This window comes from Nicotiana tabacum, chromosome 1, assembly GCF_000715075.1.
Source record: "Nicotiana tabacum cultivar K326 chromosome 1, ASM71507v2, whole genome shotgun sequence".
NCBI classification, from domain to species: domain Eukaryota; kingdom Viridiplantae; phylum Streptophyta; class Magnoliopsida; order Solanales; family Solanaceae; genus Nicotiana; species Nicotiana tabacum.
Genome location: NC_134080.1, coordinates 9,954,424 through 9,978,734, shown reverse-complemented (window position 1 = coordinate 9,978,734; position 24,311 = coordinate 9,954,424). Strand labels below are relative to the sequence as shown.

General features: G+C 35.1%; 1 protein-coding gene and 1 pseudogene across 1 annotated transcript; both read left to right on the top strand.

Annotated features, from left to right (window-relative positions):
- Positions 1-24,311, top strand: part of LOC142161919 (uncharacterized) — a 198,361-nt pseudogene that overhangs the window by 21,687 nt on the left and 152,363 nt on the right.
- On the top strand, positions 12,598-20,155 carry LOC107826683 (ASI1-immunoprecipitated protein 3-like). The gene is made up of 8 exons (XM_075235282.1): positions 12,598-13,212; positions 14,340-14,402; positions 15,395-16,156; positions 16,266-16,397; positions 16,533-16,646; positions 17,502-17,561; positions 18,865-18,951; positions 19,565-20,155. Exons 1-8 carry the CDS (start codon positions 12,724-12,726, stop codon positions 19,847-19,849), a joined length of 1,992 nt encoding a protein of 663 aa, XP_075091383.1. The 5' UTR covers positions 12,598-12,723; the 3' UTR covers positions 19,850-20,155.

The window sequence follows — 24,311 nt, the reverse complement described above, 5'->3', positions numbered from 1 at the left end:
CGTGCTACCGGCGCGCTACCAGCGCGCATATCGCATGTTGTTTTGTAAAACGCGCATAACATTTTGAAAAAAGATACGTTAGAGCTCCATAATATATTTTTGGAAATATATTTCAAAGGTCTACAACTTTCATGCTTTGAGTTTTCCCAAATTCCTTACTCATTTTCACTAAAACTTGCTGGAATACGAACCTTCTGCAAACTTAGTCGATTTTGTCAAATCTTACGCGCCTCACTTTCCATCTTGATTTTGAAATAACTATTTTCACTCATAATCATCCCTATGAGACTTTACATGCCCAAAATATAACCTTACTACTCCTTTAACTCATTCATACCTGAGTCGAAGTTACGGGGTGTTACATTATCTCCCCATTGGGATCATTAGTCCTCGAGTGATTGTCCTGATTGTAACTTCTGCTAACTCCGGACCTTAAACGGGTCTGGTGTAAACATGAACTTTCATTAACACTTGTATACTAAACTGAATAAATACCTGATTATTGAACTGTTACAATACTGAACTGAATGACTACTGCATTGACTGAATATTGGTCTGCCATGGATACGTGAATACTGAACTAACATGGATATATGAATATTGAACTGGCACGAATATTTGAGTAATCTAAGTACTAAGCTGGCATGAATGTCTAAGTATTGGACTAACATGAGTAGCTGAGTATTGAGCTGACATGAGTATCTGAGTACTAAACTGACATGAATATCTGAGTACTGGAAACTTGAATGTTATAACATGACACGTGAAATACTGGTTGTACCACCACTAATTATGGTGGCAACTCCAACTCATAAGCTAATTGATCGATCCTTCGCAAGAATCTATATGGCCCAATATAGCAGAGACTATGCTTCCCCTTCTTCCCAAATCTTATAACGCTTTTCATAAATGAAACTTTCAGAAACACCCAATCATCAACTTGAAACTCTAAGTCTCTATGCCACACGCTCGAATAGGACTTTTGGCGGCTCTGAGTTTTCTTCGAACGCTCTTGAATCAACTTAACTTTCTCCATTGCCTGATAGATTAAATTTGGTCCCAAAAATTCCTCTTCACCAACTTTGAACCAACCAATTGGCGATCTACACCTTCGCCCATACAGAGTCTCTCACATTGCTATCTTGATACTAGAATGGTAGGTGTTATTATTAGCAAGGTCAATGAGAGGTACGTGATTATCCCAATTACTTTAACATCAAGGACACATCCTCAATTGTTTGAATAATGCGCTCTGCCTGGCCATCTTTCTGAGGATGAAAAACTTGTGCTTAATCCTTTCTGAAAGGACTTCTAAAAGTTCATTTTAAACTGAGCACCACAATCCGGAATGACGGACAACGGAGTCCCATACATCAGACAATTTTCTGAATGTACAACTCAGTATAATCTTCTACTGAATCTGCAGTTTTTTACTGGCAAGAAGCGTGCTAACTTGGTAAGTTGATTTACGATCATCCAATCAAATCATGCTTTTAAAATGAGCAAGATAATCCCGTTATAAATTTCCATATTTACCATTTCCACTCAAAAGTATATGTATCCTGGGATGAAAACACTAGACTTTCTACTGCTTGACTTTCACTTGCTAGCAATTCAGACAATTGGCCACAAAGTCTGCGACGTTCTTTTTCATGTCGTTCAACCAATAAATATCCTTGGTCATGATGCATATTTGGGGAACCTGGATGGAAAGAATACCAGGAATTATGGGCTTCTAACATGATTTCCCTCTTTAAGTCCATCTATGTCTGGAATACACAATCTTTCTTGGTACCTCAAAGTACCATCATCTCCCCCTTATTCAAAAGCCATCGTCTTATACTTGTGAATCCCCTCTTTCAACTGCAACACGTAGGGATCATCACATTGTTTCTCATTCTCTTCGGCTACTAAGGAAGAACAAATTCTGTTCTGGACAATAATTCCACCATCTTCAGAATCCGAAAGCCAAACTCTTTGCTTGGCTAAGCGGTGAACTTATTTCACCATAGTTCTCTTGTCTGTCTCAATCATGAGCTACACTTCCCATACTTGATTATCATTCTAAGCACTTCCTGAAAACACTTATAGCATTGTTGCGATCTAAGTCTTTGACTTGTACTCCACAATTAGAGTCTCGGGCAATGGTTCTACCCTCATAACACATAAATAGGCATGATTTTATAGCTTTTATTTGACCACTTTATCATCAATAACTAAGCTCGGTGATCATTCTACTCACTTTGTGTTTCTTACACATGATATACATAATCCCTGTGGTAATTATACAATTTTCCCTCATTACCGAACTAATTTTCTTTTTCATATCCCATGCTGACTATTTGGGTTTCAAATCACTAACTGGACTTACAAAAAAATTTCACATCACCCCTTAGACCAAAGGTCTTATACTTGCGGATCCTTCCTTTTTTTCCGGGATTCTAACAACTTTCTTTATCTTCTACAACTCTTTGCACTTTACGTTAATGACGACTCATCTCCCAACTTACCTCTGAGAAATCTTTCTTACTAGAAAAAACTAAATTATTTACTTAAACGAAAATCTTATGTCTTCATAACTATCCTACATAATCGTAATGATTTAACTCTACCCACACTGTCAATCCTGGAGAAATCACATTTCGATAATTCCTAAAGGCTATTCTTCTATAGTTTGCTCTCTCGCTACTAGCTGATTTTTTTTCCACCGCTATTGTACTTTGGGGTTTAACTTAAACTCTTTGGGCTCTGACACATGCGTTCGGTATTTTCAAACTGTCATCCACTCACTAAAGATAACCTGGCTAAGTGGATCAAATCTCACCTCTACTAGCTCAGCTGAAATTGCTAATTCACTGTATCTACTCAAAACTTACTTAATAACTTTTACTAACCACCTGCTAGCATCATATTCTGTTCTCCTGCTTTGAATAACTAAAATGAAGCATAAGGTTACTCCTAACTTCCCTTATCATCTGACCATATTCTTTTGCCACACACTATCATTTTTTTGAACTATGTACATGGATCACACTTAGGAAAATTCATCTGTCTTAAACAAAATTAGAATATCTAACCCCAAACTTTCTATATAATACAAAATCATATCATACTATAAACATCTGCGGTAATCACTTAGTCACATAACCTAAGGGGGAACTACCATATCTTTTATCTTATGTCAATAGTTGCTTCTTATAGTAGCTTACTAGTGTGGTACTTCTAGTTCTGATTTGAATAATTCTAAACAACTTAAAATCATTCCCTGAAATTCAATATTGGCTGCTCTTGGTTCTCATTTCATACATCATATCTTCTTGTCATTTGCATGAGTTGTACGAAATCACATCTTTGGTAATAACAAACGTTTCTGACTCCTAGGTATTTTCCCCTTAGTCTCTTTTTTTCCCCAAAACTATAATGACCAATTCTAGGCCATTTGCGGTAAAATTCTTAACATGCTACACTGTAGGGTCTGACATACAGATACACTACCACACACATCTGATAAATTACTTCATACACCATCCAGTGAGTCTTGGGTCTTAATCCCTATAACTTGCAAAGATTTCGCTATAATCATTGTTACTTACATTTTCCTTGAGAATCCATATGCATCCCACTTTTAACGTCCTCTCAAGTCTCATATTTACCAATCTGTACTCCATAATTATACCCCAATAGGCAATTATCCTATCTAGGACCTTAGGTTTCTCCTGCGCGTCGCTTGAGCATCCAATACGTTTGGAATTCGATAGGAAGAAAAGGTTAACTATGGCTCTAAGTTTCATGGCACGATCTAGAGTAGAAAGAAATGAGACAATCCTGGATGTCTTGGTAGTTAACCGTTTATATGAGTGGTCGGCACACACATATAAAGGAAACTCCACTAGACACGGCTTCATAGACTCCCTAGGACTCTTGAACCTAATGCTCTGATACCAAGCTTTGTCACGCCGCGAACCTGGGCCTGGACGTAACACGACACTCGGTGCCTGACTACATGTAACCGAACGAATCAACTGGCTGGCTGAATCAACATATGGTATCATAATATACTGAATGCGGAAGATAAACTAACACATGCTGATATACTAAAAGTTTGGATGATATAAATCAAAGTGCGGAAATACTAATACAATTCTGAAACATATTTGCAGCCAACATATCTTACTATGAAAAGCCTGTGACTCTGTTTAACTGTTACTTTAGTCTATGAAGCCTCTATTAAAGTGCTGAAGACACTGACTATCTGTAAATACTGAAAGATTGTAAAGTAATGATAATGCCTTGAAAGAACTAGGGATCACCAAATAGCTGGTACGAGAATCCTAGCGATCTGCGTCATTAACCTGTAAATCATTACCTGCATTGTGAGATGCAGGCCTCGGGCAAAAAGGGACGTCAGTACATTTGAATTGTACTGGTATGTAAGGCAACTGAAAGAAAGAATTATAAATGTTGAAACTGAAACTAAGCTGATCTGAGAATTGATAATTGATAATTGAAATGATAACTATTGAAACTGAAATGATAACTAATAAATGATAACTGGACTGATAACTGGTAACTGATATGATAACTAATAACTGAACGGTAACTAATAATTGAACTGAAAGGAAGTAAGGATATGAATACTCCCTCTTCTGAATGATGAACAACTTGTTTATCTAAATATTAAACTGCGGCCTTAGGCCCAAATATGCATAAAGCATAAACTGCAGCCTCAGGCCCAAAGATGCATAAAGCATAAACTGCGGCCTCAGGCCCAAATACAAGTATTCAACATTCAAGGATTTAAAATTAGGGACTGAGAATCATACTACAATATATGATAGTGAAATACTGAATCACATTGAGTTACATAATACTGGAGTACTGGATCATACTAAGTTACATAATAGTGGAATACTAAATAGGACTAGACTGAGACATGTATTCTTGAACTGATTATGAACACTGAAACTTCAACTGTTTATGGCATACCGAGTAATCTATACTAAGACTCGGGGGCATCAAGCCCAAGTATATATTGAATACGCACTGAGCTCACAACATTCAGAATGAAAGCCATGAATGAGTTATGAAGCTAGAGAATAGAAGCTCTACAACTATTCAAGGAACTAGGCTTAACTATATTTTTGAGGCAATTGATACGTCGTAAAAGAAACGTAGTGTAGGGAGAATCATTAATATTCCCAAACATAGAGAGTTGGCCTCACATACCTTAACTTCCTTCTCTTGAGCATAATACAACATTCGCCAACCCCTTCAACTTTAATCTATATCAATACAAGTCAAAGGGATTCCGTATTAGCAATAATACTCATGTTTTGGTTACTTAGGCATTTTCTCAAACACTTGGTGGCATAAAGCTTCATAGTCCTTATTAATGGTGTCTCTACACCCAATAACCAATTCTCTTGATCCTAGATAAATTCTAAAGTCTCAAATGGTTATAATCAACATTATTCTTTATCACCCATAAGGTAAACAACACCCTTAACCAATAATCAACAATCAACAAGCCAAACCTATAATTGTTCATGCTTTTCTATCAAACCCATCAACTCATATCTCATGAACTTGAGTCAATAATCATTAATCCAATGCTAGAATCAATTAGAGGGTGAAGACATTACCTTTTTGACGTTCAATCTTCTTGAATTCGAGTTCTAGGATTTGTTCTCTCAACAATGATGCCCCAAACGAATATCTAATGATATGAAGGGTTTACCCATATTAATAAGATATTGGGATATTGAAATTAACTTAGAATCACCATTAGAACTTACCTTGGATGGTGGAAGGACCCTTAGGGAGTTAGGTTTTTGAGAGTTCTCCTTTCTAGAGCAAGTTTTTATGTTTTGGAGTTGTGGGGGATGAAATATAGCTTTAAAATGACTCCCTACTAGCGCGCCCATGCATCTGGAGGCCTGCCCACCCTACTGACCGCACTAAACGGCAGTAACACTGCCTCAAAATTAGCGCGGTCGCGCTACCGGCGCGCATATAACATACTGTTCTGTAAAATGCACATAACTTTTTGCACAAAGATCAGTTAGGGCTCTATAATATGTTGTTGGAAAGCTATTTCAAAGGCATACAACTTTCATGCTTTGAGTTTTCCCAAATTCCTTACAAGTTTTCACTAAAACCTGCTGGAATACGAACCTTCTACAAACTTAGTCGATTTTGTCAAATCTTATGCACCTCACTTTCCATCTTGATTTTGAAATAACTATTTTCACCCATAATCATCCCGATGGGACTTTACATGCCCAAAATATAACCTTACTACTCCTTTAACTCATTCATACCTGAGCCGAATTTACGGGGTGTTACATATTTAGATGTGATAGGTTAAGTTAGATTCTTATTTACCCTAAATATTGTTGTACCAGTTAGAGGGAACTAATATTTTGCATAGTATTCTCTGTATTTGGTAATTCTTTAAAAAATTATGTCATTTGTTCTTGCTATGTAAGATTGCTCGATATTCCTGCCAATCAACAAGGTTGAGGTTTCCGTAGAATTATAGACATTTAGTTATATTAGCAGAATTTACCCTTACAAAGAAGATATGTGGATTCTGAATCAAAATATATGATATAATAGGTGTCATCTTCACACTTAAGTGAATTACCTTATCAGGGTTAGTGTTGCACGGTCATGGACAAGCTGGTAATGGAAGCAGTGAATGATGGAGACTGAATGGATAAAACATATTCAATATGATGTGGTTGAATATAGTGAAAATGCTGCAGATTATTTGTGGATGGACCATGGAAAATGAACAGGGCATTAGGAGGATTTGTCTTGCTCGGCAAATATGAAGTGTGATGACTTAAATATGGGATTTGCACATAAATATCTGCATTTTGGATATACGAGACTAAAATTTCAGCAATATTATAACTTTGAGATCGATCATCTGCTGCTATTACAAAGTACTTAAGGACAAATCCTAGCGGAAACAAAAATATTTCAGTTTCCAAACCTTTGTGGATAGAGTTACTTGGTACCTGATGTTTGTGGGAGATGACAGATTTCCTGTGGAATTAGTCGATGTGGAATTAATAATATAGCCAAATTCTAGTTTCTCTCCAAAACGTCTTTAATATTCAAATCATATAAGACAAAAAAGTTCTTTTGTGGTTAGTACTACTATTTTTATGCACCTTGGCAAACGAGGTATAGTAACACTAACCATAACAAGAAAAAGGATGTCATTATGAAGCTGTTTTGTGATTACAGAGACGGATCTAGGATTTAAATCCTATGAGTTCAGTTTTAATATTTTTAATATTGAACCCATTATATTTTTAAAGTTATGGGTCCATGTCTATTATTTTTGCAATTTTAATGAATTTTTACATATAAATTTTTACTCCGCGTCCAAAGTTATGGATTCAGTTGAATCCATAGTTAATATACTACATCCACCTGTGTTTGTGAATGGAGTATATAAGAAGGTTCAAATCTGAAAGGAAGCGAAAATCAAACTGATTTCTACCTATTTGTTTCCTATTTAGGAGGTAGCAGATAGTCGATGAAATAAGCTGGCTTGGCACATCATCTCCAAACAGAGTATATAAAAAAAGATTCCATTATAACCTACTTTCAAATTGAAATTGGCTCATTTTGACCCAGAAAAAAAAAAAAAAAAGATGACAAGCACTCAATACATATTGGGCAAGAAATGTAATACTCCTATTAGTTTATTTAGGTAAATACATTTTTTTTTGAAACAAACACTTATATGATATGAGTCGACTCATTTTTAAACCGCTCATTAATTTTCAACCTGTTTTTTAATTATCTGAAATATGAGCGAGTTTGATTTTGATATATTTTTGTCGAATTCATTTTCAACCCACCCTAACACGCGCCGCCTAGGCGCCAGGCCGCCAGCCACCACTACTCTTCAGTCAGATATCAACGAAAATTTTATTTAAGAGCAGAAAAATGTGCCAAAGTATTTAAAATTAATTGATAACTCTATATAATTGTAAGCTTAGTAAAGTAATGATCCTCTTAATTAGCCGCGTCTTGACCAAGTATGATAATGAAACATTAAATTTAATAAATCCTAATGCTTAACCAAAAATGAATTTTTACCTCCTATAGCAAAGGTTAACACCTTATTTATTTTAAATAAATATCATTTAAAAAAATTATGTTCTATAGATACCTTTTAAGGTTTATAGCAAAATATTTTAATTTTAGTTACCTCCTAGCCCTAAGCCACTAAATACGCTAATCAGTTACAATATTATCTTTCTCTCTCTACTTTGATACATCTCATTCTCTTCCCCCATCCCATTAAAATTTTCGATTCTCTTCCTCTTCTCTGTCTAGTTCGCTTGCGATTTCTCCTCCGTTGATACAACATTATGAATTTCCCCGACTTGTACAAAATATATTTGTATGATGTAGTTTCCCCATTTTCTGAAAATGGTTAGCTTCCCGGAGTTGTACCGTACTGCACCGTCGCCGGTGTGCCGAAGTCTTTTGTAATCCATGAAATCCTCATCTTGTCTTCACCAACCATGAAAATATGCACCTGAAAGTGTGAGATGACTAAATTTGTAATACTAACTGTATGGTCTAAAAGCTTAAACACTCATCGATCTAATTGATCTCAACCGAATTGTCCGATGTATCTTCACCGTTCAGCAATTTTTCTGAAAATTCACCTCCGAGGATTATAACCCTAAAGAAGATATGCAGATGGTCATCATGAATTTGAAGTATTTCAAATGCAAGGCCCATCCCCTCCACTAGATTGTTATCTAAAAAACTTCATTTCTTATTTATCATTTTCTTTCTTCTACTGTTCAAACTCATGCTCTAAGATTTTTTTTCCATTGTAATTCAATGTATCTCGTTGTATTCTATGTATTTCAATGTATTCACTGTCTTTTTTTCTTATTATATTTCAATGTATCCCGCTGTATTCTATGTATTTTATTGTATTCACTATCTCGATATATGCCATGAATGTATTCATAAGTTTTTTTTAATTAATATAATTTATGTATTCAGATGTATTATATAATTTCTATGAAGATTGCTATGTTTTTGGGGTATTTTTCGGTTGAGAATCTTTTTTATAACTGAAAGTACAAAATTTGTGTGTTATAATTGAGTTTGTTAAGTTATATTAGGAGTCTATTATGTTAATTGATTTACTTTGCCTTTTAAAAACAATGTAATCCCTTATTTCACGCCGTGAATTCAGTCGAATATAATAATCTGTCCAGCTATAATCCCATGTTTCACTCCATAAATACAGTCGAATACACTCGAATACAACAACTGATTAGCTGGACTTCCTTGATTCACGCCTATTTTTGCTACTGTATTCATGAATACAATAGCTTAAATACATTAAATATATCTTATAACCACATAAAATGTATCTATAATCCGTAATATAGCAAATGATATCTATAGATGACTAATTACTACTAATAGATAGTGCTTTATAAAAAAATTCCAATAAAAAATCCACGGTATTAAACTTTTTTAATGGTCCAACTATCTGTTTCTGCTAGTAATACAAATGGGAAAATAGCAAACAATTGTATGAAGTCTCTCTTGTAAATAGATTAACAATAAAAACAGAGGTGGCCGGTGAGATGAAGCAAACCATAAAATTCATTGAAAAGCCAATTCTTTTTTTTTTTTAAGTCAAAACATTGTTATATGATATAACCAGAAAAATGCACTAACATTATGGCCAGCATTTTCATTGACAGGCAAGATATCTTTTGTGCATATGTTTTTTCCTTTCTCTTTTCCCCTGTTTTGGTTCATCAATTTAATTTCCTTTTGACACAGTTCTTTGCGTGCTGAAATAAAAGCATGTATTAGACGTTTCTAGGGGCACGTTTTGCCATAGAAACAGTTTCTTTTTTTCGATTTTTTAAAAACTTGAAAACAAATATCATTTTTTCCCCGAAATTTCATAATTCTTATGTCCAAACACCCACTAAATACGTACAATTTTCAATTACTATTCACAAATACTTTCTTGGGAAGTGAGAGTCTGTGTCCTACCAAAAAGCAACTGAATAGAAGTCTCTATAATGAAACGAAAATTGACAACCTCAATATTTTTTCCTAAAGCTATTTCTTAGTGAAGTTGCATTCAAAATAGTTAAGAGTTTATCATGTCAATGAAAAATAGTCATTATTTTGCTGTAATAGAGATCGGTCCAACATAATATATACTTCAGTATATTATGTTGGACCAATTATACTTGCTGGAACTCTAATATATTATGTTGGAGTTCTAGTGTACTTATGCTAGAACTCCATCATATTATGCTGGAGTTCCAACATACTTATCCTGGAACTCCAGTATAATATGTTGGAATTCAAGTATACTTATGCTGAAACTCTACCATAATATACTGGCGTATTTTTCGGGTTTTGAACAGTGTTTTCGCTCAGATTTATCTTTACATGAAAAGTGGCTAAATTTCGATTACTTTTGAAATTGAACTATTTTTGAACGACAAGTTGTAAATCTGACTATTTTAAAATTTCTCCCAATATAGAGTCATCTTTGTGCGAATCCGAATTTCATCGGGCCTCAAGGTGGATACCAAACACCGGGTAAAAAAAACAAAAAAACTATCGAACAAAAAAAGAAATTAAAGAAGAAGATGCTAACACGTCAGCTCTACTAATCACTTTTGAGTACTTTTAACCTAAATGATCCAGTTTAGAACGTCATTAATCGTAATCATTTGCACATACAATAATGGCCAATTATATTCCACGAAGTATTCCCATTCAAAATCATTTAAGTTATGATAAGTCAATCACTTATACATTTTGCAGTTTCACAAATTTTAAACTCTTCGATGTATCATATTACACATAAAAGAAATTAAACACAAGATCAATCACTACTTTTTAAAGTGAATTTCATAATCTGCCCCTTAATACCTTGTACTTCACTGGAGCAATACATGGTTGAACACATGAAGTTACGAAAAAAATGAAGCCGGAAAATCAATCTAAAATTTCACTAGATTTCTCCCACACTGAACTAGTATTTCAATTAAGTAAAAGCAATCAATTTTTTAATCTCTTATCTTTACTTTAAGCACTCCTAAGCTCCTGTTTGGCCATAAATTTTAACACTATTCTTTTAATATTATTTTTTAAAATATTATTTGTTGATGGAATATGATCAATTTCTGAAAGAAAATAAATCAAGTTCCTAATAATTGGTTTATGACAATTTTTGGGTGAAATTTTTTCTTCCACTCAAAAAATTCTAACATTTTTAACTTACTAAAATTATTTTTCCACACAACATTATTTTTTTTTATTTAAATATTTAACCAATTTTATGTTCAAACGCTAGCTAAATTTCGATAAGACACACAAGGTTAGAAGAGAAATAAATGTGAAGCACCCGTCCCCTCAATTCCTTTTTCCGTCAAACAGGATTCCTTCTTTTCTCTACAACTTTTTTCCCAAAAATTGCAACAAAGGGCTGGCAATTTGTCCTTTCTTTTCCCTCTATTGGAAAGGTTCCTTTTTGTTTTCCCCTCTTATTAATTTCAAGTAAATCTTTTTTTGGTTTCTCATCCGGTGTCCGGTACCCGTATTGAAGCCCGACTATATCCGGATTCGCGCCGCGTAGGGCCCTATTCTGAGGGAAGCGCTCCCTACCAATGATTTTTCCATACCCAGGGCTCGAACTCGAGACCTCTGATTAAGGGAGGAGTAGTCTCATCCACTATGTGGTTCAAGTAAATCATAATCTCAAAGAAAAACAAAATATTGGCTAATCTGGTGACAGTTGGCTCAATAAAGTCTATTTCGCCCCTCCGTTTTAACTAATACAGTAGTCATATGAACATTACAAAAGGCTAATTCTTAAAATTTTAATCGGAAACTTATTGGACTCCACAATCATATAATTTAAAAATATTTAGAATATTTTCCTAGTCTTATGAAACATTTTAAAGGGAAAAATTCAGAATTAGCATGATTATTAGTAATTGAAAATTAGCTATAATTTTAAAATTAAAAAAAAAATTAATCATTTTTAATGCGAAGGTAATATTTGGACAAGAATATCCAACTTAAAAGAGCGCAAATACTCGTTTTATTTTTTATTTTTTCCGCTTTAACTCCAACGAGAGCTGGAGTTAAAAATTATAAGACAACGTCTTATTTGAGTTTCACTATTTTTACTTGGAGTTCCAGCATAATATACTTGAATTTAACTTCTAAAAATTAGAACTCCAGTATAATATGTAAAAATTCACATACAGAATATCTTGTTTGGGTTCCAACATTTTTTTCTTGGAATTTCAATATAGTTTGCTAAAATTCAACTTCTAAAAGTTCGAATTCCAACGCAACCCTGTATAGGGTGTCTTTTGTGCTAGAGTTTATATACAAGAATTTCATAATTTAACATATTATGTGGACCTTATTTCGGTAAAATATATTTTTGTCCAAAATTTATTCTCGTATTAAATAATAATTATTTTATAATCCGAAAATTGGCCAACTTACTCTATTTTGACCATTTTAAAGTGTTATGTCAAATACACAGAATCTCAAATTGATGATCTCTTCGTACAGTAGTACTAGTAGATTCCATTTTCTCTCCTTAACACTCTCCGCATTCGACACTTGTGACTTGTTGCTTGACTCACGCACCACATCACCGTATAGCAAGCAAAAATGGGAAACCGGCGGTTAGCGGTGGTAGCGATAAGCGACGACGAGGACGACGACGACAAGTTGCCGCTATCGCGTGTAACACGCGCTTCCAACAACGGCGAAGATAAAGCGAATAGTCAAAGGAAGCGTAAGAAAGTGAAGCTCGACGAAGAAGAAGAAGAAGAAGAAAAGCCACAGGAGGAAGAAGAGGAAGCGAATAATGATGATGAAAGTAGAGATAAGAGGAAGAAGAAGAGGAAAGTGACGGAAAATGAGGAGGAGGAGGAAGAGGAAAGAGGCCGGGGGAAGAGGAATAAGAAGAAGAAATTTGACGAAGAACCGGAGGTTGAATCGGAACCTGAACCGGTTGAAGAGGAGGAGGAGGAGGTGGAAGAAGAACAGCTGGAAGATGCTAAGCCTATTGGTGAGGTAATTAGGGTTACTGGAAAAGGTAAAGGGAGGAGAAACCATTACGAGTCTTTTGAGTACGATGGAAATCGCTATGAACTTGTGAGTTCTCATTCCTTTGCTTTATTTCATCGAAAAATGCTTCCGAAATGTTATTTATTGAAATTTTGTTTGTGTTTTGAAAAAATTACGGCTTTTTTCCATGACCTGTAGCTGAAATTAGGGTTTGAAAAATGTTACTTATCACTCATTGGTTGCATTTGGAATGATAGAAATTGGAAAGTACATTACCTCGACTATTGCAGCGGACCTGGCCACCAGCACAGATACTCTGCCCACCAAGGCTTAGCCTGATGGGAAGAAATTAATCATCTAGTAGTGTTTAGGATAATATTTCCCCATTTCTGATGCTTATTAGGGGACTCCTTTACAAAATGATTTCTGATAGAACACTTTTCATGAAAATTATTTTCCTTGGTAAACATTTCATCCATAATGCTTGAAGGAGTTGATTTCATGGATCCCCTCTGCTTCTTAGTTTCTGATTGTTTGGTTTATTGATAGAGTTTAATGGGGTATCAATAGGAATGGGTTTCTGGATGCCCTTTACTTCAACATCAGAAAATACTGCAAACAGCTAGTTTAGATATGGATTCACTTTGATTTAATGAGTGTCATTTGATGTTGTAATGGCTACTTTGTAAGGAGTTGGAGAAATGAGAGGGCTGATTAATCTGAATTAGTATCTCTCCTGGTAGAAGTGTATCACCCTAGCTTGAATATAGTGGAAGAGGCTTGGTTTGGTGTGCCTGGATGTTGGTATGAGAGTTGAGGAGATTTTGTGCAATCAATATCAACTCTAGTTTTGCCCCCAGGGCCTAGCTCAAGTGGCAAAGGGTGATGGATTTGTGTCTTAGGTCACAGGTTCAAGCCCCCACACCATGCAAAGCAAAGCCTGGTATTTAAGTGGAGAAGGGTAGAGGGGCGGGCACATTATCCACCGAGTTTCGAAGGCTGCGGTTGGTCCAAAGGATCGGCCCCAGACAGATTTCTCGGTCATAAAAAAAAAAATCAACTCTAGTTTTTTTCTTCCATGAAATTTTACTTGGCTGTTTCATCCCCTTTGAACAGTATTATCTGTAATTGCATTGGCTAGGAACTTTGTTAAGTGTGTTATAGCTATTGTTCTCCTGTGGTTGCTCTTATTACTAAGTTTTGTTCTTCTACAGGAGGATCCCGTGCTCTTGGTTCCAGAAGCTAAAAATCAGAAGCCTTATGTGGCAATTATCAAGGTAATTCTTTTTCAGGAAGATACATGATTCTTTTGGAAATTAAATAGATGCACAACTTATGTGAATGCATATGCTATTTCCCAGTCAGGAATCAGGTCAGTTGCATTATTAGTTTGGTTGTAGCATGCAAACTAAGCTTATATGTTAAGTATTTCTCTTTTCTGCTGCGAAATTTGGGCACTCAATTTGATCTGGATCTTAACTGCATTTTGCCTCATCTAGTGCCCCATCAGAGAATGTTTTCTATTTGGTGGTGCTGAAAGTCTGAGTAAAACTCCTTGAGTTGGGAGTACAAAAGGGAAGGGAAGAAAACAGAATCAAAGCATTAAATTGTAGCGTAAGAAGGAAAGAGCAGACGAACGATAACTAGTCTAGAAAAAGATAATAGTTGCTCTCACCTAAATACAGGCATCTATTTAAAGTTGGGGTGAAAAGAGGAGGTAGTTGCTGGAAGGTAAGTATTTCCTTTGATTGGTAGGTAATGGAAGAGGAACTGAAGTGAAAGTGGAACATATGCAAAGTGCCCCGTTCGCGTTTCATGTCTTCTAAATTTGACAAAAAGGAAGGTTGTTGAACCCTTATAGTGTCTAGACATGGAAACATGCAGGTTTTTTGGGGGGAGAAAAACTTGCTTGAGTTTCGCTGTCACTTTTGATTCATTTAGGCTCTAGTTTTTTGGCTTAGCAAGTAATTTAGGAACAGAGGGAAGACAACATGTCAGGAGGCTCCGTTATAATTCTTCGCTCAGATAGTTCTAAATAAGCAGTCTGTTTCTTGGAGAATCGATTATCCATATGAGCATATCTTTTTATCTGCAGCATCCTGAATTACTTTTCTAGTTTTGGTAAAAGAGTGACCAGTATTTTATCTGCAGCATCCTGAATTACTTTTCTAGTTTTGGCATGAAATTCTTGGTAACGTTTGCTTCTCTGAATGTTAATTTATTGTGGTTATCACTTCTACTCTTTTTCTCTGGATTTTTCCCCTAATAGGATATTACTCAGACCAAGGATGGGAACATGATGGTCACAGGACAGTGGTTTTACAGACCCGAGGAAGCTCAAAGAAGAAATGGTGGAAATTGGCAATCACGAGACACGAGGGAATTGTTCTATAGTTTTCATAGGGACGAAGTTCCCGCAGAGTCAGTCATGCACAAGTGTGTGGTGCACTTCATACCGTTAAACAAGCAGATTCCAGGTCGGAAAGAGCACCCTGGTTTTATTGTTCAAAAGGTATATGACACTGAGCAGATGAAGCTTTTCAAGTTAACAGACAAGGATTATGAAGATACCAAACAGCAGGAAATTGATCTGCTTGTTCATAAGACTATTGCACGAGTTGGGCATCTTCCTGACATTGAAACTGAGGATAATTCTGCAGCTCCTGTTAGTCAGGAAGACCAATTGAAGAGTAAACGACTTTTGAGGAAGAAGAGCATGACGCCTTTGGATGTCACCAGAGAAGATGAAGCACCAACTAGATTTGGTCAATCTAAAGCAGAAACTCCAGGCAGTTGTCCCAATAATGCATCAGAATACTTCATCATCCTTTCAAACTTCAATGTCCTAACTGGTGAAACACAGCGTGACAAATGGCTGGAAAAACTGCTGCAGTCAATTCAGTTTTTGTGCAATCCTGTGGATAATGTACAAAATGATGGTAAAGAAAAAGGGGGCTCAGATGTTACTGATTTTACTGGTAATACCGGTTCTGCAAAGCATGTGAATGAGTCTCTAGACGATGGTGCCAATGTAAGAATTCACTTTCCAATGATTTTGATGACTGACAGAATTTATGTATAGAATGCTAGTCTCTATTCAGATTTTCCTTGAAATGTTTGTTCTCTTGGATTAAATTCAGGGTGATAAGTTTCGATGGCCAGACAGTGCTGTCCCTGCCGTAGTCGCTCTGGAGAAAGCTGCACACGAGGCTCTCTCATGTGATTTTCAGAAGTACAATCAGAAGATGAGGCAGTTAACATTCAATCTTAAGGTTAGTACCCTTTTTCTTTTGAGCAGATGGGGGTATGAGTTCGTGAGTTTATTGTTTTTTCTTCTAATTTTCTATGTGAATATATTTCTACCTTCTAATTGTCGATTTTTCTCGATGTTGTTGTTCTATTTCCAGAACAATTCTTCCTTATCAAAAACATTCCAGAACAGCTCACTCTTAGCACGCCGTCTTCTGAATGGGGAGTTGGATCCCTCACAAATACTGAACATGTCCCCCAATGAGCTAAAGGTATGAGCACAGGGAAAATAATTTACTCAATTTGTCGATTAATTTTTTTGTTTTTTGCTTCATATGCAAATATCCTAAAATGCTAGAAATAATAGTCTGTTTGTGTTTTGTTGATTTCTGGATCGGTAGGTCTTGCTTTGGTGGTCTGACTGACCGTTCGTGAATCCACCATGTGCAACCTAAATAGGTTTACCACAATTCATGAAATCTAAATATTGTTCAGGTGTGAATAAAGTAAAGCTGATTTTGGAAACCAAAATATGATTGAGCATTTTTCACAAATAAACGCACTCAAAAAAGGAAAATCTGATATCCCTTGAGACCTTTTGGGAATTAAATATTGGCTTACTCACCCCACAACCCCCCCCCCCCCCCCAAACCAACCAACCAACCAAAAAAAGAAGGAAAAAGAGCTAGGAGAATTCATACAAATGAAGAAGTTGAGCAATTACCTGTACACATTTTGGAATTTCATGCTCCTAAAATAAGCCAAAAAGGTGCTTGAAATGTGGAAGGTGTCTTCATTTCCTTCCCTGCAAGAAGAAACTAATTTAGGTTACGTAGAAGACTGTACAAACCTGCCTCATAGTTTGGTTTTGGTTTTAAGAATTTAAGAAAAGCAATTTCTTCTGCTTAATATTCATTTCTTTTGGTGGATGGTTCATTTGGATTTTTATCCACACTTGGCAAATACAAGATTGGTTTCTTGAGAAGAATGTCTGCCTTATACGGAGATTATAAGTTATTAATCTTTCTCTGAAAACCTGTAGTTTCTTATTTCTGTGTGGAATCTGAAAATTGTCCCAGCAGATTATGCTTTCCTTTATTTGATGTTGTTCTCCATTTCTATCTCAGGAAGGTCTAACAGCAGAAGAGATAGCAAGCAGGGAGCCCGAAGAGCCGGAGCCCATACAGGTTTATACTATATTATTTTGTTCCTGAAGAAGCTTAGTTGCTACATTAAACAGTCATCTTCCTTTTTCTCTTTGTATGGAGGAAGATGTTGTGGCCTAGTTAATGAAGTTCAAATTCCAACAGACAAGAAAAATGTTAGGTGATCTTTTCTCATCAGCCTAAGTTTTGGTGGGCAAGGTTAACCAGTACCTGTGATGGTGGGAGATAGCAGATATCTGGTAGAACAGTCGTGGTGCGCTCAAACTTGCCTGGACACCACTTCTATGGCAAAAATTTATAGCCTATGTAGGTGTCTAAATGACTCGAGCGTTCAGCTCTGTTGGGCTTTAATACTAAGTTTCAACATGAAACTGAGGTCGACTCAATGGAGTAAATGAACTCCGGCTTCATTTTGAGCTCAATATATGCTTATTTGAAGATCTTTAAGAAATTCAATAAAAAAATCCGTGCTTATATACTATTATTAGTGCTTGTCTGGTAGATATGATGGTATTCGTGAAGCTACTTTGAAGATTTAGTCTCATGATGAGCATGCACTAAGAATATGTTCAGTTGAATTTTACAAATAGCTTCAGGGCAATAATGTGTTCTGAGGGAGATTTCGGTGAATAAAATCTTCCTTTCTGGAGAGGTCACAAAGAACTGCATATGTCGATACAGATGGGGCCAAATTTTCTTGCACCTAGTAGGTGCTCCTTTTGGGTACTGACAATGATGGTAATTTTTCGGAATTCAAGTCTTTAACCAGGATTTAGTTTAACTAACCATAGCAAACTTTAGTTTAGTATTTTGGTGATGGAGTTGGTCGTTGATTCTGATCACCAGCTACATGTATCCCTTTGAGATAAGACTAAATGTGATCGGAATATTTTTCCCGTATTCAGGGAGGACTGCGCATGTTTTTGTTTTCTATAATGAAGTTGAATATATATATCCACAAGGTAGGGTAATTCATATACTTGTGGGACCCCACTATGTGGGATTATACTGGGTTTGTTGTTGTTTGTTGTTGTTGTCGTTGTTAAGTTGAATATAGCTTCTCAATGTACTGAAAGCCTTTTAATTCAGAATTTTCTTTTCATGTTGAGTACCTGGAAAAAGAGTTTTAGAAATTTGGCCATGATTAATTGGCAAAATTGATGTGATCATGTTATAAGACTGGGAAACATTTCATTTCGACATATCTTATTGCTTGTTTCTATTCTTTTTTGTGTGACAGATGACTGATGCTTCTTACAGAAAACTTTACAAAGGTTGAGTATGTTGTTTCTTGTTGCTCACTTCTGATTGGTTTGTGGCACAGATGACTGATGCTCGTTGCAAAAGATGCACAGAGAAAAAAGTGCGGCTCATGGAGATTATTCAGGCTGGACATGGAGACCGTTACCAGGTTTGTGCTTGCAGCTTTTTTCTGCTTGAGATAGACTTCTTCGTTGATACATCATGATGTTTCTCTTTGGATATTTCTTGTCCTCTCTTATTATTATTCATTTTCTTTTGGGGGGAAGGGGGGAGGGGTGGAGAACTGCTTATTATGTTAGCAATTCCTTGCCGCACCCGAAACTTCAAATAGTTGATTGGATTTTGATTATATGTTGATAGTGGTGGGGAAGATATTTAATATTATGTTTGATGTTGTGACAGTAAGTGATCTCTTATTGAATTCTTTTCTGTTCTCGGGGTAAAGCTAATTTCCCCATGTCATGATTGCCATTACACTGAACTATCATGCAAGATGTTGAAGGGAATTACCTTGCATAAGGACCTTTTATTCATGTCATGTCTCTTAAATTTAATGTAGTCACTTTGGAATTTCTTGTATTTAAGAAACAAAAAAAAAAAAAAAAAAAAAAGATTGAATATGGTATAAGCGCCATTTGGAAACTTTTCTAGTATAATCCTATGTACTTTTTAGCCGTGTCATCTTCGATCTTCCTCGAGTATTTTGGTTGCTGCACTGACTGCCTCTTGTTTCTGTTTTATTTATTTTTTGGTTATCTCAGCTGGAGTGTATTGCTTGTGGCAATACTTGGTATGCTTCTAGAGACGAAGCTGCTAGCCTAACAATAGACGGGCCAAATTTTACGAAGAGTGTAGGAACAGAACCGTTAGCAACTGCCAAGTTCGAAGACGTGGAGAAGAATTTAACAAGCCCTCGAAGAGCTGATAAAGGAGCTAATGATGTTCTGAAGAAGACAACTGAAGCTTACATGCCAGTTCTTGACAGCCAGAGATCATTTAACAAGTCTAGGACTGAAGATAAAACTACCACTAGCGATGCTGACTGACTCTTCTGCTAGGTTTTAGTTCACTTTAGAGTTTAGACATAACCATTTCCTGTATATAGATACAGTACATACAGTTTTTCGAACAGTTTTTTGAAGTATATTTACTCGATAGTGGTTGGTGTATACTTGGGGGTAGTAGAAAATTTGGTAGGCTAGACAGAAATTCAATTGTGACAACTTGGTATGGATTGTTCTGTTTCCAAGGACTGTACAACCTGCACACTTGTACGTGTACTAGGGTAAGGTTGATGTGTGTAATCTTACAGTATAGTTTCAGCTCTTTTCACCTAAAAGTGAGGTGATTTATGTTTTTTGAGTGTATTTTCTCTTCACGTGGAGTAGCAGCTGCCTTTGCGTGCCTTACTGACTTGGTCCATCTTTTTGAACATGCATTCATGCAATCTACGAGAACGTGAAGGAAAAATAGACGGATCGGGAAGGAATCTGTATCTATAGACTATAGGTGATGGCAGCTGCGTACTAACCAACGTTGAAAAATCTGACCTATCCATAATTTCTCTTTGACTTAACAAGTTGAGTGTCGTTGGAATTTTTCAGATATAGGTAAACACAGTGTTAAGTAAAGTCTAATTCAGTAGCAGTGGTTAAAAGGCGATTTTAATTTTGGTCTTGTTAATAATGATGGTTCACAAGGCACGAATGTTATTGAAACTATCGTAGAACTGTAGGAGATGAAATTTCAGGCAAGATACTGTGAAGTGCTACTCTTCCAACAACAATAACAATCTCGCTATAATTTTACAAGTGGAGTATGAAACGAATAGTGTATGCACAAATCTTACCTATTTATTTCCGATAGACCATCCACTCAAAAAAGCCAAAAAATGAGAAGTGCTACTCCGCCCGTCCATTTCTTTCCTAAGTCCTTACCTTTTTATTATGTCTCCTTACAAAATGATATTTTGTTTATATTTGACAACAACACGCCCAGTATAATCCCACATAGTGAAGAATAATTTACAATAATTTAATTTTTCTATTTTATTCATAATAACATACTTGGCCACAGAAATGTCTATATTCTTTTATACTTTATGCTTCAATCAAACACGTAATAAAGTGGAATAAGAGCCCGTTTGGCCATGAAATTTTTTTCACTTTTTTTCTAAATTATTTTTTTTCGAAATTAGTGTTTGACCATAAAATTTCTAATTTTTACTTGAAAATGAATTTTGGAAATTTTCACTCAGATCACTCACAAAAATTCAAAAATAACCCAAAACTATATTCATGTCCAACACAATTCTAATTTTCAAATATCATTTTTATTTTAAAAAAAATTCACCTTTTTTCGAAATTTTGCAATTCTTATGTACAAACGCCCACCAAGTGTTTTTAGTATGGGGTTAGTGATGTCAATTTGAGTAAGAGTAGTGAGTCGGCGGGTCATATGATACTTTGATTTCGATTTGACCGACCATTTTCAGATCCCTTCCTCCCGCCTGAAACCACATCACATGTACCCGTGAATTTACTCTCTTCTCCTTGCTCTTGCACTCAACCCTCTCACTTTCTTTGACCAAATTACCCTCACAGATTTCTCAAGATCCATAAGGTCATCTCCAACCTTACCCCGCAATTTTGGGGTAATTTAGCTCCAACCCTCCCCCATTTTTGTCCCAAAAATAGGGGATGAATAATGTTCCCTCAAATATGGGGTACACTATTCATCTCCCCCATTACTCTTCATCACTTTTTATTATTATTTTATTATTTAATCATTTAATTTATCTCTTTATATATACCTAATTATGTTTATGTAATGTCTTTATAATATTAATTTTACATCTTAACTTTGGTGTATAATTTTGATAAATTAATTTTCGTGCATTTATTATTTTTATGTAAAATTGTAAGTTAATTTTATTATAAATTATAATTGTACAAAAAATATATAATTATCTCAAAAAATGAATTGTGCAAATATAAAATATTAGATGTTGCTAAAATTGAAATGTGCGAATATAAAATATTAGATGTTGTAATGATTTTACTTTTATTTGAATTATTAGTTAATCTATAATAATTGCTTACAAATTATATTATTTAAAATTTTATGAAATTGTTTTAATGAAAACTATAAATTATTAAAAATAAAAGATGGAATTTGTTTAATGAAAATTAAAATGAAACTGAAATGAAAGATAATAATATAATATAGAAGAGAGAAGAATATAAAAAAGTTTGAGGGAAAAAAATGTGGGAATGGTTGGAGTAAGTTGTCCCAAAAATGGGGAAATCCCTATTTTGTGGATAAAAAATGGAGTAAAGATTGGAGATGCCTTAACACAAGGAAACCTAGAGATTAGAAGAAGAAAAAAGGGGCTAATAAGGTAAAAGGAAAATACTGCATCCAATAATGTAGCCAAACTGATCGATGAAGTAAATTGAGAATCATAAAGTTTCCGCCTTTCAAATTCAAATCTTAGTGGAGCAAATATATTAAGGGATCGTTTGGTTGGAAATAAGTTACTCGGGGATAACTAATCCCCAAATTAATAATATCGCAATTTTTTCTTAACCAAATATGTGATAAACTCTTCATAAATTTAATCCCGGGATTAATTATTTCTTATCCCTCATACTAAACGAGCGCTAAGTGATTTCTTCTTATCTGTCCAAGCAATGATGGATAAAATTAACTATTACTTGTAGTGGTAGGAGGTATTAATTACCTTGTAGAATTATTTGATGTGTGCCTAAGCCGACTCGAACACCTTAACTATTAAAATGAAAAAAAATTAAAGGTAAGAGAAAGACATTAATTGCTATTAATAGGAAGAGAAAGTTTTTACGGCAAGGTAGAGGAGCATTATTATTTCATCAATCCATACTAGGTAAATGAAGTATACTGGACCACACTTATAATTTGTATACAACTAACTATTTGAATTTTTTACCAAACCAAGTAGACACTTTTGACTTAAGATTTCAGAGAAACAAGTAGTATCAAATAACTTTATACTATATTATATTTAATTTTTCTTTTCTATACTATACTATAGTATAGTAGTAGTATATAAAAAGGCTGAATTTAAACAAATTCAACCTAATTAGTAAACTAATAAAACACTTGAGCTACTATAGTGGTTGCCCATTTGTAGAACAATAAATTGTTCCATCTATGGAAAGTATCCACCAAAGTACTTCCCAACCAAATCTTTATCAGTTTATCTGCAGTTGTCCCTGTCCCCATTAAAGTTTTTTGCTGGAAATTCACTTCAAAATTTCCAATCCATTTTATGGTTGATAGTGAAATGAATGAATTGTTCAAACAATAAATTATATCGTTTTAATAATAATTAGTAATGACGTAGACTTTTGATGTTATAATGTGGTGTTTTCCGTGTGACTTATAAGTAAAGTTGAAGGATGGTGAGTGCCTCTCCCACATCAAGTTGACCGCCCCTACGTAGTGATTCTATCAATCATGTACGTAGGTTTGGACCCTCCATTCTGATTGGTATATCATGAAAAAAGAAAGTCATTTGCATCAGGCGCACTATGTTTCTCTGTGTAACTTATAGGTCACGTGTTTGAGCCAAAATCAGCCACTGATGCTTGTATCAGGGTTGGCTATCCATATCACACCTCTTGAGGTACGACCTTTCCCAGACCCTACATGAATGTGGGATACTTCGTGCACCAGGTTGCCTTCTCCTGCGAATGAACCAAATTTTCAAGCCCAAGTACACTATAGACTACAATTAATACCGTCAAGTTCTACACTTTAGGGGTCGTTTGGGAAAAAAATTATTCCATAATTAGTTATCTCGGAATTCGTTATCCCACTCTTCCATAGGGATAAAAAAATACTATAATCCCGGGATAACTAATCCCGAGATTAATTATACTACTATTTATCCCAATCAAATATGATATAAACTCATCTCAAAATTAATCTCAGGATTAATTATCGCTTATTCCTCGTACCAAAAAAGGCCTTAGAACTATCTTTCACCATGGACAAACAAAACTATATATTAATTATGCTTACTATTCTAGCACCTAATATAATTTTCTCTTCCAAATCAAAACTATATATTATTCACATATTCAAGCTGATTTTTATATGCTATTTTTGGTCAATGATATCTTGTTAAATCAGTTTAATATATGTAACACCACAAATTCAAATGATGAATTTACCAACTTGGGCTTCATGTTGTTGTTTTTATTGAGGGGCAAACTTGTCAAAATATATGCAAGAATCAAGGGTCATGAATGTAATTGCACCTTTGGAGGGATCTGAAATCTATTACATTCAATTCACCATATAAAAAAAGATTATTATAAATTGGGAGTCAGTAATCCCCTTCATCATAAGAATCCTGTCCTATATTATATTTGGAAAACATTATTTAATTATTATAGCAAGAAAGAGCCAAGAGAAAACAGTATCTGCTATTCCCAATAAAATAACATAAGATATTAAAATCCT

Bases quoted from the DNA above. Each gene is read 5' to 3' on its own strand.
- LOC107826683 (XM_075235282.1), top strand. From the start codon at position 12,724: ATGGGAAACCGGCGGTTAGCGGTGGTAGCGATAAGCGACGACGAGGAC. The intron at 14,403-15,394 runs GTAATTCTTTTT...TTCCCCTAATAG, and splicing joins CTTATGTGGCAATTATCAAG to GATATTACTCAGACCAAGGA. The intron at 16,647-17,501 runs GTATGAGCACAG...TTTCTATCTCAG, and splicing joins TGTCCCCCAATGAGCTAAAG to GAAGGTCTAACAGCAGAAGA.